We start from the raw sequence: 16785 nt of genomic DNA on the forward strand, positions 1-16785 counted from the left end.
TCACTGTAATAAACTTTTGTGCACAAGGTTGTTCAGTTGCACCAATATATAGCCAGGACTTATGTTTATAATAAGTTTATTAAGCGTTAATTAACTTATACCTTACCTCTGTGTCTTTAAAATTTCCCCTTGCATTTTATTTAATACTTTGTCTCTTATTTGTACGATCTCCTTCCAAACATAAAGGTATGATTGTTGCATTTAGAATAAAACACCTTATTTGTTACAAATATTAAGAATGATGACTTCAAAGGTAGAGCAGCACTGCTCCCAGTGGACCTCACATACCACCAGACCTGGACAATTTCAAAAACTGCCCTTTTCAATTGCTGCTGCAATAATGTAAATTTCCACTCTACACTGTGGGACTAATACAGGAATATCTTATCTTATCTTAAAAGAGTGTGCACCAAAAGTAATTTATAACCAGGACTTTTTTTTGTGACCAATTTTTTTAATTTCATATTCCAAGTGGAGGCTACACATGCAACACAACGCAACCAGACAGTACGCTTACAACAAGCATAAGTAATATAGTAAATAAAGTGAACATGTAGGATTGAATACATGCATTGATATTGTCTGCAGCCACAGACCACCAAAAACATTAAACAGTCCACACCACTCCCCTCCCAAAAGAAAGACTTACTATTGAGTTAATTATGATTATTCTATATTCATTATGGTTATGTTGAGTTTATTAAGAATGAATCAACTTTGTTTCTATAACATTAACCCTTATCTTGTATGTTTGCATTTTATGTAATACTTTAAGCCTGATGTTTGTACGATCTCCTTCAAAACATCACGATATGAGTATTGCATTTATAATAAAACATCCTTATTTATCATAAATATTATAAATGATGACTCTCTTCTCCACTGTGGAAAGGAATATCTTATCTTAAAAGTGTGTGCACCAAAAGTAATTTATAGCCACGACTTTTTCTCATTTTCTTATTATTAGACTTGTCATTATTATTTTCACTACAGTTATGATAAGTTTATTAAGAATTAATTAACTTTGTTTCTATAATATTAACAATTATCTTATTATATAGTTTTACTATTATTGTTCTTATTGTTTTTGTACTTATTATTTATTGTTCTTTATTCTTTTCTTATTGCTGCTCTTATATTCTATTTTGCTGTCCACTGCTGCTGTAACAATGCAAATTTCCCCATTGTGGGACTAATAAAGGAATAGGCTATCTTATATTATCTCATATGTATGGTTGCATTTTTATTCAATACTTTATATTTTGTTTTGTAGCCTACAATCTCCTTCAAAACAACACGATATTAGTGTTGCATTTATAATAAAACACATTTTTTATCATAAATATTATGATATATATATCTGACTTTCTTCTCCACTGTGGAACTAATAATAAAGGAATACCTTATCTTAAAGGTTGGTGCACCAAAAGTAATTTATAGCCACGACTTATTTTTATTATTGTATTATCATTAGACTTGTCATTATTATAAACACTACAGTTATGATAATAGTTAATTAACTCTGTTTCTATAATATTAACCCTTATCTTATATGTATGGTTGCAGTTTTGTACAGTCTCCTCCCAAACATCACGATATTAGTGTTGCATTTAGAATAAAACATCCTTATTTATTATATAAATATTATAAAAGTAAAGGTAAAGGTGTGTGCGCGTGCGTGTAAAGGTGTGCGTGTGTGTGTGTGCCGTGTTTGCGCGTGCGCGGGCCCCCCTCCCGACGTCAGCAGTCGGTGGTTTTTCGGGTTGATCCGACTTCTTTTGGCTGATGTGAGTTCACTGTATTGTAAAGGGTAGAAAGAGGAGAGAGAGAGCGAGAGAGAGAGGGGGGGGGTTGAATTACCAAAAAAAATCCTCCAGATTGGGAACACATCCGGAGTCTCGACGATCATAAATTATCGGCACCTTTTTTAAGAAACCCGTGTTTTATAGTTTTTTTTTTATTAATTTATTGTATTTCTCTTAGTTTATGGTTTATGTTAACACTCCGGGAGGGCAGAAATGGCGGCCAACATGTACCGGGTCGGAGGTATGTATGTCAATGTGGATCTTTTTCTTTCCTTATCAAACAGAAACCCCTTTTTTCCACTTTGCGTCCCGCTTGTTGGACGCTTTTTGTGGCTTTATTTCATTTCTCTTGCATTTATCCAGTTACCCATGCTGTCTTATACTAGCAGAGATGCGTTAAGTCAAAGCAGGAAGGTGAGGATTTCTAAATATTTGTGACTCAAAATGGGTCAGGCCTCTCCGCAGCAGCAGCTAGCCGCCAGCTTTGCTAACGTGGCTAACATTAGCTCACAATGTAAACATTTTTTTCTCCACTTGTCGCCACCTTTTAGTTGCTCTCTGGTTTTCGGGTGATTACACAAGGGGGGGATACGGCGAGCTGATAACCCCGCGGCACCTCACGACCACACATGTTTTTAAAAGGCTGTTAAAATGTTATCACGGTCAGTCTGAGGCTGCCTTTGTATTTGCCTCTTCTGGCATGCAGCCATTAGTACGAGTCCTTATTTAGCTAACGCTAGCACCACACATTACCATTAATGCAGACCATTTTACACTATTTGGACAATGCATCTAACTAGGAGGATGATATTACATGCCGGGTGTTGCTGCACAGTCCACCTACACACACCACAGCCGCAATTAATGATTAAAAATTGGCTTGTTAGCTTGTTAGCACTCTGCAGGAATTCAACATCAAATTATTGTCTCGGTTCATGGCGTCGTTGCGTCGCGCTAGATGAACCTGAACACCTCTGTTAACACGCAGCCAGGGCTTCAGTCAGATGAAGCCTGACTCTGAATTGAGCCCAAAAATTGCACAGGAGCCTGATATGTCACGTAAATAATAAGCATCTCTGTCCAGATTATGTTATTGGCAACACTTTTGTCACCGGTTTGATGTCCATATGGTCACCTCTGGTGCACCTATGCTGCCTTCAGGTGCCTCTTGGTAACTCACAACTTCTGGATCTTTTTCAAGTGCATTCAAGTTTTCCTGTCTGAAATAATAACAAAGTTGTCATGAAATTACCCATTTAAAGAAAAAATATTGCTTGCTCCACTACTGCTATAATAGCAAATTAAGCCGGGCTTCAGATCTCTATCAGGACTGTAAATTAGCCCAAATTGCACAGAAACAATGAGCATCTCTGTCCAGATTATATTACTGGCAACACTTTTGTCACCCGTTTGATGTCCATATGGTCACCTCTGTTGAACTGCTGCTGCCTTCAGGTGCTCTTGGTAATTCCCACCTTCTGGATGTTAAAATTCACAGGTGCATTCAAGCTTCCTTGTGTGAAATAATAACAAATTTGTCATGAAATTACTCCTTTTTTAAATATTGTTTGCCCCACTATTGCTACAATAGCAAATTAAAGGACAGGAAAAAAGTATTTCCTAAAACAACACTCAGGTGCTCAAATTAACATTGAAATAAGTTTTTTTTGCTGTGATCATTCCTCCTGTTCACTGACCATTAAAACACCTCTTTATAATGCACTTACAATGCAAGTGATGGGGGCCAAAACCACAAGCTTTGGATTCTGTGCAAAAATTGTATTCAAAAGTTAATCTAAGACAAATATGAAGTTTCAGCTGTCCAAAACAGTTCAATCAAGTAGACATCTTTCATCATTACAGTCTTTTTAGTGCCAAAGTCCTGCTTTTTGTGACTATATTTCACACGCAGCTCCACAGGGAAACAATTTTCAAGGAAACACAGAGAGGGAATTTCACGCTAAAAAGACTGTAAATGTGGCAGATATCCACTTGATATGACTAACTCAGACTTGCTGAAGCCTCACATAAGCTTCACATCAACTTTTAAATGCATTTTAGCACAAAATGACTGTGTGGACACATTTAATAGCCAGTATGAGCAGGATGAATGATTACAGAGAGGAAATCCCCTTTAAGTGTTCATATGGACACCTGACTTGAAAATGGTGAACGTGTCTTTTAACTTTCAACTCGTAGTACTTCAAATTCACACATGCATTCAAGTTGTCCTGTCTTAAACACTGTGAATACTACTACTACTGGAAATACTACTACTGCTAATACTAATACAAATAGTACTACTGCTGCAAATGCTTTATATGCACTGAATCTCCACTATGACAAGTCTGACAATGTCAGACTGACATATATTATACACTCACTGAGCACTTCATTAGGAACACCTCTGCAATCTAATTCAATCCAATAAAACAGCTCAGCAATAAATTCGACTTTTACGAAGCTTACACAGTTTCAGTTTTTGTTCACATTGTAAGAAAAGTGATAATTATTCTTTATGTTTATTATTGAGGTTGTAGTGGGTGGTGCTTGTTCACTGGAGTGCATTATATATTATTTTCCCCTCTTGTACGTATGCATGTGTTTTAAATAAGGTGAACAAAATATTAGGAACACTTTTCAATATAATGTATACGCTCCGTAAAATTAGACTTTATGACAGAGCTGTTGTATTGGATTGAATTAGATTGCACAAGCTTTCCTAATAAAGTGCTTTTTGCGGATTTATCACCTTGTTTGATTTGTCTCAAGTTAGAAATGACAAAATTCAGGCAGCATTTGCTCAGTCAGAGTTGAATCAGACTGAAATTCTCTCCCCTCTTGTTTGGTAAAGTCACGATACGTTGAATTTTGTTAACGGGCAGTGTAAAAATCTATGATGGCGTTGCTGTATCCCTGTCCAAAATGCAAACAAAATTGTAACAGTCGCCTAACTGTCTCACCAGCTGTGAAAACCCTACAGTACACATATAATTGCCTTTGACCTGTTTAACTTAGAAATCTAATATTCTCTGTGGTGCCTGCTTGTCACAATTATCCAGTTAGTTACCCACCTCAGTGGTCTTCACATTTGTTTAAACTCTTTTTCTCGTCAGGAATTGCTTCACATTTAGACAGATTGTGTCTTGTGTTTGGCCTCACTGTACCACACTGTAGTGTACCATGAGTTGTTCAACTGTGTACTTAAAGGGGAAATCTACCAAAGTTGCGCATCAAAGCCTGGATGTACTACAGCATGTGTGGGGAAATAACCAGTTGTATGAGTTCACTTATGTGGCTTTGCAAAAGAAAGTTTGAAAATGGCAGAAACAGTCTGTGGGTGTGGAGTTAGAAAGACGTGAGGTCACTGGACCACTGTAGTAGTACGCTTCCCACCTCTGCCTGAGGCTACATTAGCCGTTAGACTAGTGTAACACACCCAACTCCAACCAAACTGTCAGTGGCTGAGTTGTATTTTGGGTAATGTGTGCAATTTTTAAAAAAGACAATAACTTCTGCTGGTTCTGCTCCATCAGTTTTGACACTTAAAAAAAAAACTGTCCAGCATGTAACTCTGACAGTATTATGAGTGCAATATTAAGTATATGGAGTACTCGTAATAAATGAGGTGTAAGGCTAAAATATGTTACTCAACCTGAGATGTAAATAGGAGTGTGGATGATAATTTAAATACACTGTATTATTATCACTTTTTTCACAGCTTGACAGTAATCACTTTGTGTTTTCTTTTTCAGATTATGTATTTTTTGAGAACTCCTCCAGTAACCCTTACCTGATCCGCCGGATAGAAGAACTCAACAAGGTATTGAGGTGTTTGTGTGTGTGTGTTTGTGTGTGTATTTATGCCTTTTGATGCCTGAGGGTGAATAACTAGGATTCCTCTCTGTTTACGTCCTCTACCAACACTTTCCTTTCACAGTGGTGTGGTGTGTGTGTGTATGTGTGGTCATTTTGTCTGTAATATGATAGAAAGAGACAGGTGTTCCCCCCCGGTCTCCTCACTGCCGTTGGTATCACAGCTCTATAACTTGTATTAGAGTGTTTGTGCAGGCAGGAAACATTAGTGAAATGAGCGCTTCAGAGACAAGATGTAAAATATTTATCACTGGACTGATTAGCAGCTGATAGATTGTTTTTCTGCCAGTATTAGATCAGTTTCCTGTTTTAAATTGTTTCGTAGGAGCATGCCATCGATCTCAATTAGGAGCAGACCAAAGCTAACATGGTCTTTTGTTTTAAAATGTCAGAAAAGCTTTTCCTATGTTGTTAGATACCTCGATAAATGCTGGTCATTATCAGATGATGTGGGTGGGAAAATGTCAGATCAGGTCAGTATCAACCTGAAAAAACACAGAAGCACTACATTATATAAAAAAAAGACAGGAGACTTTTCAGTGCCTTCAGTTATAAAGGGGGGGGGGGTGGACAGGAACTGCCTGCACTATGATGCCGCGTAACACCCCGCAACAAGTACTGAAGCTTTTCTTTGTTTAGTTGAGGGTGAAAAAGAGCGGCTGTTCAGACTTGATGAACATTTTATGTGGCTGTCACTTACAACGGCGCTGTTGCTTTTGTATTGCATCATACTTCGAGGTGTTCTCGTTATTTTGTCCACATCCTTCAAGGTGTGCACTGCCGTTTTAAATACATCCGCTCATACTTAGCTGCAACCTCCCATCACACATATAAAGCAGCAGAAGTTGGAAGCAGTTTTTTTGAAATCGTGTACCCCTTAAATCCATTCACTCACCGGTCAGTCACAGCATTTAATACCAGCTGAGTCTTTAAGCCTGTCAGCCTAATTATACAGCAAGGCAATCAATCAATCATCTGATCAAAAGCGCTATCGTCACCCTGGTCAGCTTGTCATAGCAGCATAACTTGATGAGAACACAAAGGAGTCAGGTCTTTTGGGAAATTAGAGGTTTGTGCAGGTGGTGGTAGTGGGAGGGGGGGGGGGGGAGGGGGGGGTTTGTTGCCACCTCTTTTATTAAAACTGGATCTCTCTCCTCTCTCTCTCTGTTTCAGACGGCCAGTGGGAATGTGGAGGCCAAGGTGGTTTGTTTCTACAGAAGGAGAGACATCTCCCACAGCCTCATCCAGCTCGCAGACAAACATGCAAGTGAGTGGTCACCCAATCTGACATTCAACGCTCTGTTTAGGGGTCACATGTCGATGAAAGTCACACGTTCCTCTCAAGCAATTAAGTGTTTTGGATCAACCTGCATTAAAATGGCTCTAGCTCCTGAGCCACAGTGGCTATATGTGTTAATAAGGTTCTTCCAGAGAGGAAACATCCAAAAGAAACAGAAACATGAAAGAACGTCTTCAAAGTCAGTAACAAATTGAAAGATTTTTGCTGCCAAAAATAAAATAAAAAATAGTTTTCAGTCTAAATAACTGCCTGTGTCTTTGTCTGTGAGGCTCAAGGGCAGTGTAGGACTGGAAACAAAATAGCTATGAATACCTGCTTCAGATTTGAAGAAGACGGCAGACAATATGACAACTGTTGAGTGCTTTTACATGAAAGGGTTCAAGCAGATTTCTAAAAGGTACACATGGAGGCTGCGTGGTTTTGTAAGCAAGACGTCTTTGTGATTACAACAAAACCGTAATAAAGGGAGGGAGAGAGACGGCCACACGTCAGACGCTTGTGTCCTAGTTGTAGTCAGATGACAGAAAATTACCTGGCAACAGTTTTGATAATTGATTAATCATTCGTTTTTAAGCAACAATGCCAAACTCATGCTTCTGTCTTTATGAATATGATTGTTTGCTGCTTTTCTCTGTTTTAAGTCATTTTAAAGTTATCTGTTGATATGACTGTTGGTTGGACAAAACAAGTTGATGAATAGATAATGAAACTAACTATTAGCTGCAACTGTACTCTGTTTACAACAGCATGAAAAAAAAAGGAGCAAATCGTCCTATATGAGCAGCCAGAATCAGTGAATTATTGTCCTTATTTTCTTCAACTGACAAAAGGACAGTTTTTTTTTTTTGTTAAATATTGTTTTACAATTATTAAATAATCAATTATCAGTAGACTTGAAACTATGTGGCAATAAGATGATTTTTGTTTGTTTATTTGTTTTTCATGTTAGCCATGGCTCCAGAGTGCAACCATTTGGTCACAGCTATTTTTGGACATGGTGTAACTGAAACATAAATAGGTGCTTCAGTGTGACTTGAAAATATGCCAATATTCATATTTATGTGTCACATTAATTTCAATCACTTGTTACAGGAAGGGAGAGGATTAATTTGTCAACGTGACTTCATGAGGAGAGAGAGGAAGCTGAATTATTAATCGAACTGAAAATTGCAATATGACCTTTTGCAGTATTCAAATCGCAGGAGGTGCAATTTTGAAGACAAAATGTCAAATGACAATGTTGAATCAAGTATTGTGCTGCCTACACATCATATTCTACAATCTTAAGAAAACATCTTTGTTTGGTTCAAATTCCTGCAAAAAAAAAAAAAAATCACATCATAATCATTTTAAATATTTTTTCCAGATTAAAATGAAAATTAGAATAATTATGTGATTCTCTCTAATACTGCAAATCACATCACAACTGCAATACCAGTCAAAAATGATTGCGATTAGATATTTCTTCTAGTTGATTGAGCTTTGAAGGAAAGGAAGGCGTTGTTATCACATCACCACCTGTTCTGTGTGGGAAGTCCTCTACCTGTTTCCTGTTACGTTTCACTCGGCCCCTTTCGGTCTCAAGAAATTGCATTTTTGCTTATTTTCTGACGTAAAAACTCCCCTCTGCCAAGGAAACTCCACATTCCTGGTGAGGAGGATTAAGATAAGGAGACAATGGCAGGAGAGCCAGTAAAGAAGGTTATGACAGAGCATCAGGAATGTTTTATGTAAGCCCTTTTCAGACAGGGAATATGCAACATTGGGCGCTTCATCTGTCTGTTAATTTGACAGCGTTTAGACATGGACGTTCCTTGTGGCTTCATTCAGATATGACAGGACATTTACAGAACTATAGACACAATGCTCGCTCCATATTCTGCACAGAAAGGGAGAAAGACAGACTTGACTGATGTGACAGCAAAGAAAGAAGACGTTTTTTTTTGTTCTGTCACAGGCTGCATCACTAATGGATTATTAGTTCTAATTTGCTGTTTAAGCCTTCATTAATGACCATCATGAGTGCTCATCATGCTCCTGAATGTAAATCCACTTAAAAAAATGTGTCATCATTCTCATCATTTAGGCTGCTGGATGTCAGACTTTTGTTTTGTTCAAAGTTCAACATGGACAAGCTTTGAATGACATGATGACAAGTTGTGACTCATTTAGTAGTTTTCAGTAGCTCCCGCGCTGTATGTAAAGCACTTTGCTGGGTGTTAATTTATTCATCAGTTGAATGAAAAGTGAAGATATGGATTATGATTCTGCATGTTTAAAAAATGTATTTATAGACCTTTTTTGCCTGGTTGGACAGTGAGGGGAAGATTTTCATATCCTGATCTCTTAACAACTTAAACTTAAAATCTGCTCTTTTCAATGTGTTTCCTGGTTTATTAAGCTGTTTTTTCTTTCTTTTTGCATCATGATTGAGATTTAAATCTATTACATATTGTATTTAATCTCTGTGTGCACGTTTCACCTCATGCTGCTGTGGTTTTCACGTTAATCTGACGGCATTTAATTCAGATTTGGGCTGTGTTGAAAGTGTTACGACTTCATGAGATTGCCATCGTGACTTTTACATAAAAGTGACTCGAGTGGTCCTTCAGACATGATACTAGGGCTGCAACTAATACTTATTTTTTATTATTGATGATTTTTTCCCCATTGCTTAGTTAGATTGACTTTTTTCAAGATTTCCGGCCCATTTAAAGACCAGTTTCCCAAAGCCCAAGATTCAATTTTAAAATGTCTCGTTTTGTCCTGACCGACAGGCCACAACCAAAAAGAGATTCGGTTTATTATCACAGAGGACTTAAAAAAACAGAAAAGAGCTACTTTTAAGAAGCTGGAACCAGAGAGTGTTTGGAAAAGATTCAGTATCATGAATACATTTTCAGAATAGTTTGCAATTAATTTTCTGTTGTTTAATTGAATGATGGTTGCGGCTCCATGTGAGACCAACATGTTAAGTTTCCAGAACATTTACACAATGAGGTGCATGTCTGGAAGGGGCTTAAGGTGTGCTGAATGAATACTCCCTCAGACAAGCTTGTTGGACGGTGGACATGACCATTAACCCCACCTTCCCCCTCCACACTTTTCCAACAGGGGATAAAGGAGGGCTGTGCGTAGTCATTTCTGTAATTCTCAGAAACGGACTAGCTGACATTCAAGCTCCCACTTCATGCATTGATAAGTCAGCTGTGCAGAGCTGAAAAAAGAGTCAGGGCTTCAATTTCTCTCTCTAGCTCTCCTTTTTCATTCATGACAAAACTATTTCTGTCATGAATGAAAAACACGATGCTGGCTTTCTTTAGAAGAGGAAGAGAGAGGGTCTGAAAGTTTGCGCTGTGTCCTCTGTTCCTCTCCACACTCCACTCTCTGTGACATTTGGCTTTTTACTTCAACTTTTCAGTGAAGCTGCTCGGAGCAACTATAAACACATTTGATTTCTGATGTTGTTGCACTATACGTCCTAAGAAACAATTCTGAGTGGCCATAAATCGCACTGCCCCCATTCAAATGAATGAGAGGGCTGCAGTTTTCCACACATGGCCTTGTTTGGCCAGTGGATCACCCTAAATCTTACCCATCGGTCCTTTAACGAGTCATTTCTGTCAAAACTCAAAAATAGATGTTTTCCCACTAAACCCTCACTGATATCTAGACAGTTTTTAAAGTATTTATCGCTGTTCGGCTGCCTCCCCCATGGAATAATGACTCCACATGGTTTAATGGAGTTGAATATTATTTAGTTTGTGGCATTTAAAGCATCCTACCCAACAGAGGCTGTTCACTACGGCTGCCTGCACTTTCACCATTTCTACATCGCTGTATCCGATAATATAAACGCACAATCACAAAATCCTAAAAATTGTCCGTATCTCACTGTGTAGACCAAGAAGTTAGCAACCAGTCACTAACCTCAGTGACAAATGCAGCGACACTTACTGTAATTGCCTCGTAATGAAACCATTCCACTGGTTTGCAGGTGGAAAGCTTTTAAAATGAATCAACAGCAGAAAAAAAAATTCACTTTGCGTTCGCTGTGTCTTTACACAGCAATCAGAGCCCTGGTGCATCAGAGAGCAGATGAGAAACCGGTGGTTCATTCTGCTTTCTGTTAGATTAAAGTAGTTTTTCATTCACGACGCGGCTACATCTGTCATGAATGTAAAATCACTGTGCCTGACTTTCAGGAGAGACTGTCTAAAAATCTGCAACCGTTATCAGAGTAGTTAAACGATATCTCGCTCCCCCATTCCCCTCCACTTAGTTACAGTTGGCGTTTCACTTTTGCCTCTCAGTGAAGCTGTTAAGAACAACTATAAACACAACTAAACACATTAGATTTCTGACATAGTTGAACTACATGTTGTAAGAACCAGTTCTGAGTGTCCGTAAATCGCACTGCCCCCATTCAAATGAGTAAGCGAGCTGCCATTTTTCACGCATTGCCGTATTTGGCCTGAATGCCGCACATGTCTGCGTGACTGAGACACAGACAGGACTGACAGGACAGACAGGAATGACTTGTGAGTCTTAATTCAGTTCCTTCTGTTTATAGAGAACCAGTTTTACTGATTTGGCCTCACTCTGTAAACATAAAGTAGCTTAATCTCAAGCACAAAAATCTAAAACATAAAGAAGGCAGGGACATGTGCTTTTATTGCCGTGCTGTGCTGGGTCTCTTGTCAACAGACGAGAGGGGAACAGAAATTAAATTTAACAATGCCCACCGCACAGTAAAACAAAAAGAATTCACACAATTTATTGGTCAGATTACCTCAGGGGCAAAACAAAGGACGGCCAGCGACTCTGATTTACAGAAATAAAACTGAATGTTCAGTTTACAGGGCTCATAGCAGGACTTAATACCAAAACTACAGATTTACAGGCGGAGATAGAAAAATATTGATGTGTTTTCTCGGAAAGTTTATTGGTTTTCCTACAAATTTCAGCGGGGAGCAACAGTTTCCTTTGTAGAGTGATTCTGCAGCTCTGTCAGCAACATGTGCATCTGTTTTTATCTATCTGTGTTGATAAAGATTTGTAGCCCAAGACCAAACCACAGCTGAGGCATAAACAGAGTTTAAGGACCAGTTTGTAGGATTTAGTGGTTAAATTGGCATCCAGCGGGTGGCTGCAAAACTCCAGCCAGTGTTTGATATGTCCGTTCTGGGCTACTGTAGTAGCTCAGAATGTTGCGCTCCGTGGTAGAGGACCCGCTCCCTATGTAGATATAAAGGGCTCATTCTAAGGTAATGAAAACACAATTAATCTTATTTTCTGGTAATTATACACTAATTAAGACACACTTATGGATATTATATTGCATTTCTGCTAATAGATCCCCCTAAATCTCTGTAAATAATACACATTTTACCACTAAACCCACAGCTTTTAAAGTATTTGTCACTGTTTTGCTGCCTCCCCTTGGAATAATGATTCCATAAGGAATAATGGAGTTAAATATATAATTTTGTTTGTGGCATGCAAAAATTATATTTAAAAAACACAAGTCTGTTCACTCTGGCATCCTTCTTTTTACAATTTCTACATCGCTGTATCTTGAAAACATAAATTTACTCATACACTAACAAAATCCTGAAAAATGTCTTTATTGTGCGTGTACACCATGAAGTTAGCAACCAGTCGCTAACCTCAGCGACAAACTAGAGTTACACTTCCTGTAATTGCCTCATAATGAAAGCGATTCAGTGGTTTGGAGGTGGAAAGCTTTTAAAGTGAGTCAGCAGCAGAAAATGTTCACTTTGCAGCCACTGTGTCTTTACACAGCAATCAGAGGCCTGATTTATCAGAGCGCTGATGGGGAAACAGTGGTGCTGCTTTCTGTTGGTTAAATTGGGAACAGGAACATACAGAAGAGAGGTTGTTTAAATGGGGGGTTATTCGAGAACTGAAAGCTAAACTAAGACTTGCAGAAACGTTGAATCAACCAGAGGCGCAGGTCGGTTGAGTGGACTGTCAGCGGATCAGTGTGCGGCAATTGAAGTGCTCGTCAATTTTTGTTGCAACTTCAGCTCTTTTCAACTAAAACAAATCAATTGAATCAATCAAGCATGCTCACTTCAGTGCAGCGATTGATCAGGTGTGCAGAGAGTAGAAAGTGGTTACAATTTCAACTACTCTATTTCCCCCCCCCCCTTCCTTACACAACTATTTCTGTCACTCTTTATGTGCACAAATGGCTCATGAATTCCTTTGAAGCTCGTCTTGAGTGTGACCGACAGCTATTATTGTCTGTGCGGCCTGGTTTGTTTCCACTGTATACTGTTTATAGAAGGTTTAGTGATATATTCAGAGAAAAAATGCTAAATCTCTCTCTTTTTTTCCAGCAGATTTTCTGGTTTTACTTTTAGTCTTCTATGGTAGCACACTGAATATCTCTGGGTTATAGATTGTTGGGTGAGACAAAATAAAAAAATCATTTTGGGATTTATTTGGGAAACGATGATTGACATTGTTCACCATTTTCTTCCATTTTTAACCCAAAAACAACTGACGGAGAAAATAATCAGCATTAATCGATAATGAGTATAATAATTAATTGCAGCCACAGTCAAAGTCTGTTGTGCTACAGTGCAGCTAAAATGTGATCTACTTGGTCAGTAGAAGTAGAGAGTCTGCGGATGTGAAGCTGTTGGAGTGAAAATACAAGCTACTGAAAACACAGATAAATAAAGATGGTCTCCTATAGGCATCCATCTTTTATTACACGTTTAAGTGTATGCCTGGCCTGCACATTATGGTGTGCAACAGTGATTTAATGTGTTTGTCTGCTGCCTGATGTTATGTGCTGACTCATCTGCAGCATACCAACTAATCCAGTATTTATAGACTGACACTCTGTTCTTAAAATTAAATTTCTAGTAAATAGTCCTGAACATAATAGCATCCTTAACGGATGGCGGCAGTAGTTTGTGATTGCGGAGCCCGGAGAGCCATTTTATCAGCCTATTTTTAATATTTGAAGACAGGCACAGTGATGAAATATAATTGCCTTGTATGAAAAGTGAGAGATGAATGGATGAATTTTACTGAAACCATTTATGACTTATGATAACTTGTTGCTCGGCGAGTTATCTGTCACGAGTAAATACTCGACTCAGAGCTGCTTCCATCTTACTTAGTTTCCTCAGCTGCTTTCTGCTCCTTGAAATATTTTTATTGTGGAGCATATGTGCAGAAAGGGTGCATAATTTTGTGGGGTGGATATAATGTTTCTCTTTTAGATGTATGTCAACAAAAGACTAACAATACAAAGGAGGGAAAAAAACCCCCAAAGCAAAACAAAACCCAAAAACTCCACTATGGAGCTCACAAATCAAGTCTCCATCGCTTTTTTTAGAATACATTTTGTGTGTATTTTTTCTTCGCTGTGCCCCTGTAACACTGCTTGATTCTCAACCAGCATTATATCATTACAATGTGGGCAGTGTATGCAAATGAGGAAAGTTTAACTCCGCTCCTTGTTGCCTGCAGCCAGAGCTCCCTGCTCGTTTACTGGCAGATATGTCAAACTATTTTTCCTCGTTTTCTGTAGTGTTGTCTTCGAGGACGTTGAAAGGTTGATCCCCCAAAACATTCCCCTTTACTATGATGTACTGGCGATAGGGAAAAGCAAACTAAGACTTTAAAATATGAGCATGTTTGGAAGAAAACTAGTTTCATGATATGAAGCTGAAATATCGCAATGTGGGATCAGATACAACAGACTGTGGAGGAAGAAGCGTCTACCTCAGCAGCTGCAGCTTCACAGTGCCGAGTTTCTCCGTGATTCTTAACACTGATACAAACTAACAGCTAGTTTTACAATAATATGTCGGAGCAAAATGTGGCACCATTATTGCATCTTCCGATTATGAATATAGTGCTGTAGAATCGGACAAAACAGAGTATGGAGGAGGAAGAAATCACCAGAGCAACATTGACCAACATGACCGCTGCCTGTTGGTGGTCAGAAAAAATTGAGACAGAAAACTTGGGTAAAACCTGATTGTTTACTGCCACACAGTAAGTTCACTTATTCGGCTGTATCCAGCTTTGAGCACAGTCCTCGTTTTTTAAAAAAAAAGGGTAAAATAAACAGTGTTTGGTTACAATTTTTAACCCCTTCATCCACGATTTGTCTCCCCAAACAAAGTCAGTCAGAGACGGCAGACTCGGAGGTGTTCTGACCATCTATCAGCAGCTCTGCCTTGTGTGCAGCCGTGTAGCTCTCATTTAGTTTGCAACGATCATAATAACTGACTCCAGCTCGCCGTCTGTGTTATGATCATTGCACACCGGTACATCATGTCCAGATTCAATGAGTTGTTGTGTAAATGAAAATAAGCCTCCGTAAAGAGATGTAACGCGGCTCAGTTTTCACTAAATAGCCACTCTGATGGCTGTAAACACACTGTAAGTAGAGTCAAAGTCAGGGCACCAGTTTTAAAAATAAAACTATTACACATTTTTACTACATAGGTAACTTAGTTATATGAAAACATTGTATCACAGCATTGAATTTTCCCTTTAAACACAGTGTTGTGGCTCTTTTAATATGTTTTTTAATGTAATTTTCTGTGTGTGACTTTTGCAGAGGAGTTGGAAGAAGAGAAGGAGAGCCCGATAGAGACAGATTTAACAGAAAAACAGAAACACCAGCTTCGCCACAGAGAGCTCTTCCTCTCCCGGCAGTATGAGAGTCTACCTGCCACACACATCAGGTACAATACAAAGGCTTACACACACACACACACACAGCTCATCATCTCCAGGCAGTGCCCATGGATAGTCATTCATCTAGCCATGAACACACAAATCCAGCACGGTTCACTTCCTGTAACGGTGTTTTACATGGTGCTTTTTTTCTCTCTTTCTCTCTCTTCAGGGGGAAGTGCAGCGTCGCATTATTGAATGAGACTGAAGCAGTTCTTTCATACCTTGACAAAGAGGTATGATGACTGTTTTTTGGTTTACTGTATGTTTTCTCATGGCAGATTAAGTCACATTCATGTTTTTTTTTTGGGAAATGTCAGAAACAGAGGTAAAATGTTAATTTAGCATTTATCAGTCGTCTTCACCTCCCACCAATTCTTAACATTATTATTTTTATTTGTGCATGTTGCTGTCTGGTTGACAGCACAGTAAGGATTACACTTTTATAATACACAAGCAGGGATTACAGCAATAGGTTGCATTTAAGGTTCAAATTTATAGAGGATTCAAATCAATTTTCATTTGAATTGTTTTGATATTGATTCATAACATCTGAGATCTATCTTTTAATTCATGCCTTTTCCTGTGGATTTTAAATCTGAAATGAATCCAGACATCGGCCTTTAGTTTTGGCGGTGCCTTCAGTGGAGCAAGTCCCTCCATCCTGGTCACAAGATCAACGAGATCTCATTAGACATGGTGGTATCTGCTTCACTGAAGGCACCACCAAGCCTGTCACCAAAGTACATATTTTCCTGAGTACTAGTGATGTTTACATTACAGTAGATTAACGTTCAAGGATTTCACTCCTGCAGCTTTAAAGTAAATATTTTTCCTAACAAATTAATCTTATTTATAATAAATCTATTTGTCTCTTAAACATCACCCAGCACTACACAGTTTCTTACCTGGTCGTCATTATTCATAAAACTTGGTTGACTTGCACAGATAAACAAATATAGCTCAAAATCAGTTATTTATTATGAGCTCTTTGTGACTTCAGAGAAGATAAATAAACACATAAGGTGCAGAAAAGTGCAGCCTGGCCTGCTGTCAGTCAGAAGTAAATTT

General features: G+C 38.5%; 1 protein-coding gene across 3 annotated transcripts in view; it reads left to right on the top strand.

The window, feature by feature from the left end:
- Positions 1 to 1830: 1830 nt before the first annotated feature.
- Positions 1831 to 16785, top strand: part of mta3 (metastasis associated 1 family, member 3) — a 33313-nt gene continuing 18358 nt past the window's right edge. For all 3 annotated transcript variants that reach the window (XM_062442134.1, XM_062442132.1, XM_062442133.1), the window contains exons 1-5: positions 1831 to 2046; positions 5561 to 5628; positions 6855 to 6948; positions 15596 to 15722; positions 15887 to 15950. In XM_062442134.1, the coding sequence (XP_062298118.1) occupies positions 2019 to 2046; positions 5561 to 5628; positions 6855 to 6948; positions 15596 to 15722; positions 15887 to 15950 (381 nt within the window). In that variant the 5' untranslated portion in view covers positions 1831 to 2018. The remainder of the gene's footprint in view (positions 2047 to 5560; positions 5629 to 6854; positions 6949 to 15595; positions 15723 to 15886; positions 15951 to 16785) is intronic.

This window comes from Scomber scombrus, chromosome 21 (assembly GCF_963691925.1).
Source record: "Scomber scombrus chromosome 21, fScoSco1.1, whole genome shotgun sequence".
Taxonomy (NCBI): Eukaryota; Metazoa; Chordata; class Actinopteri; order Scombriformes; family Scombridae; genus Scomber; species Scomber scombrus.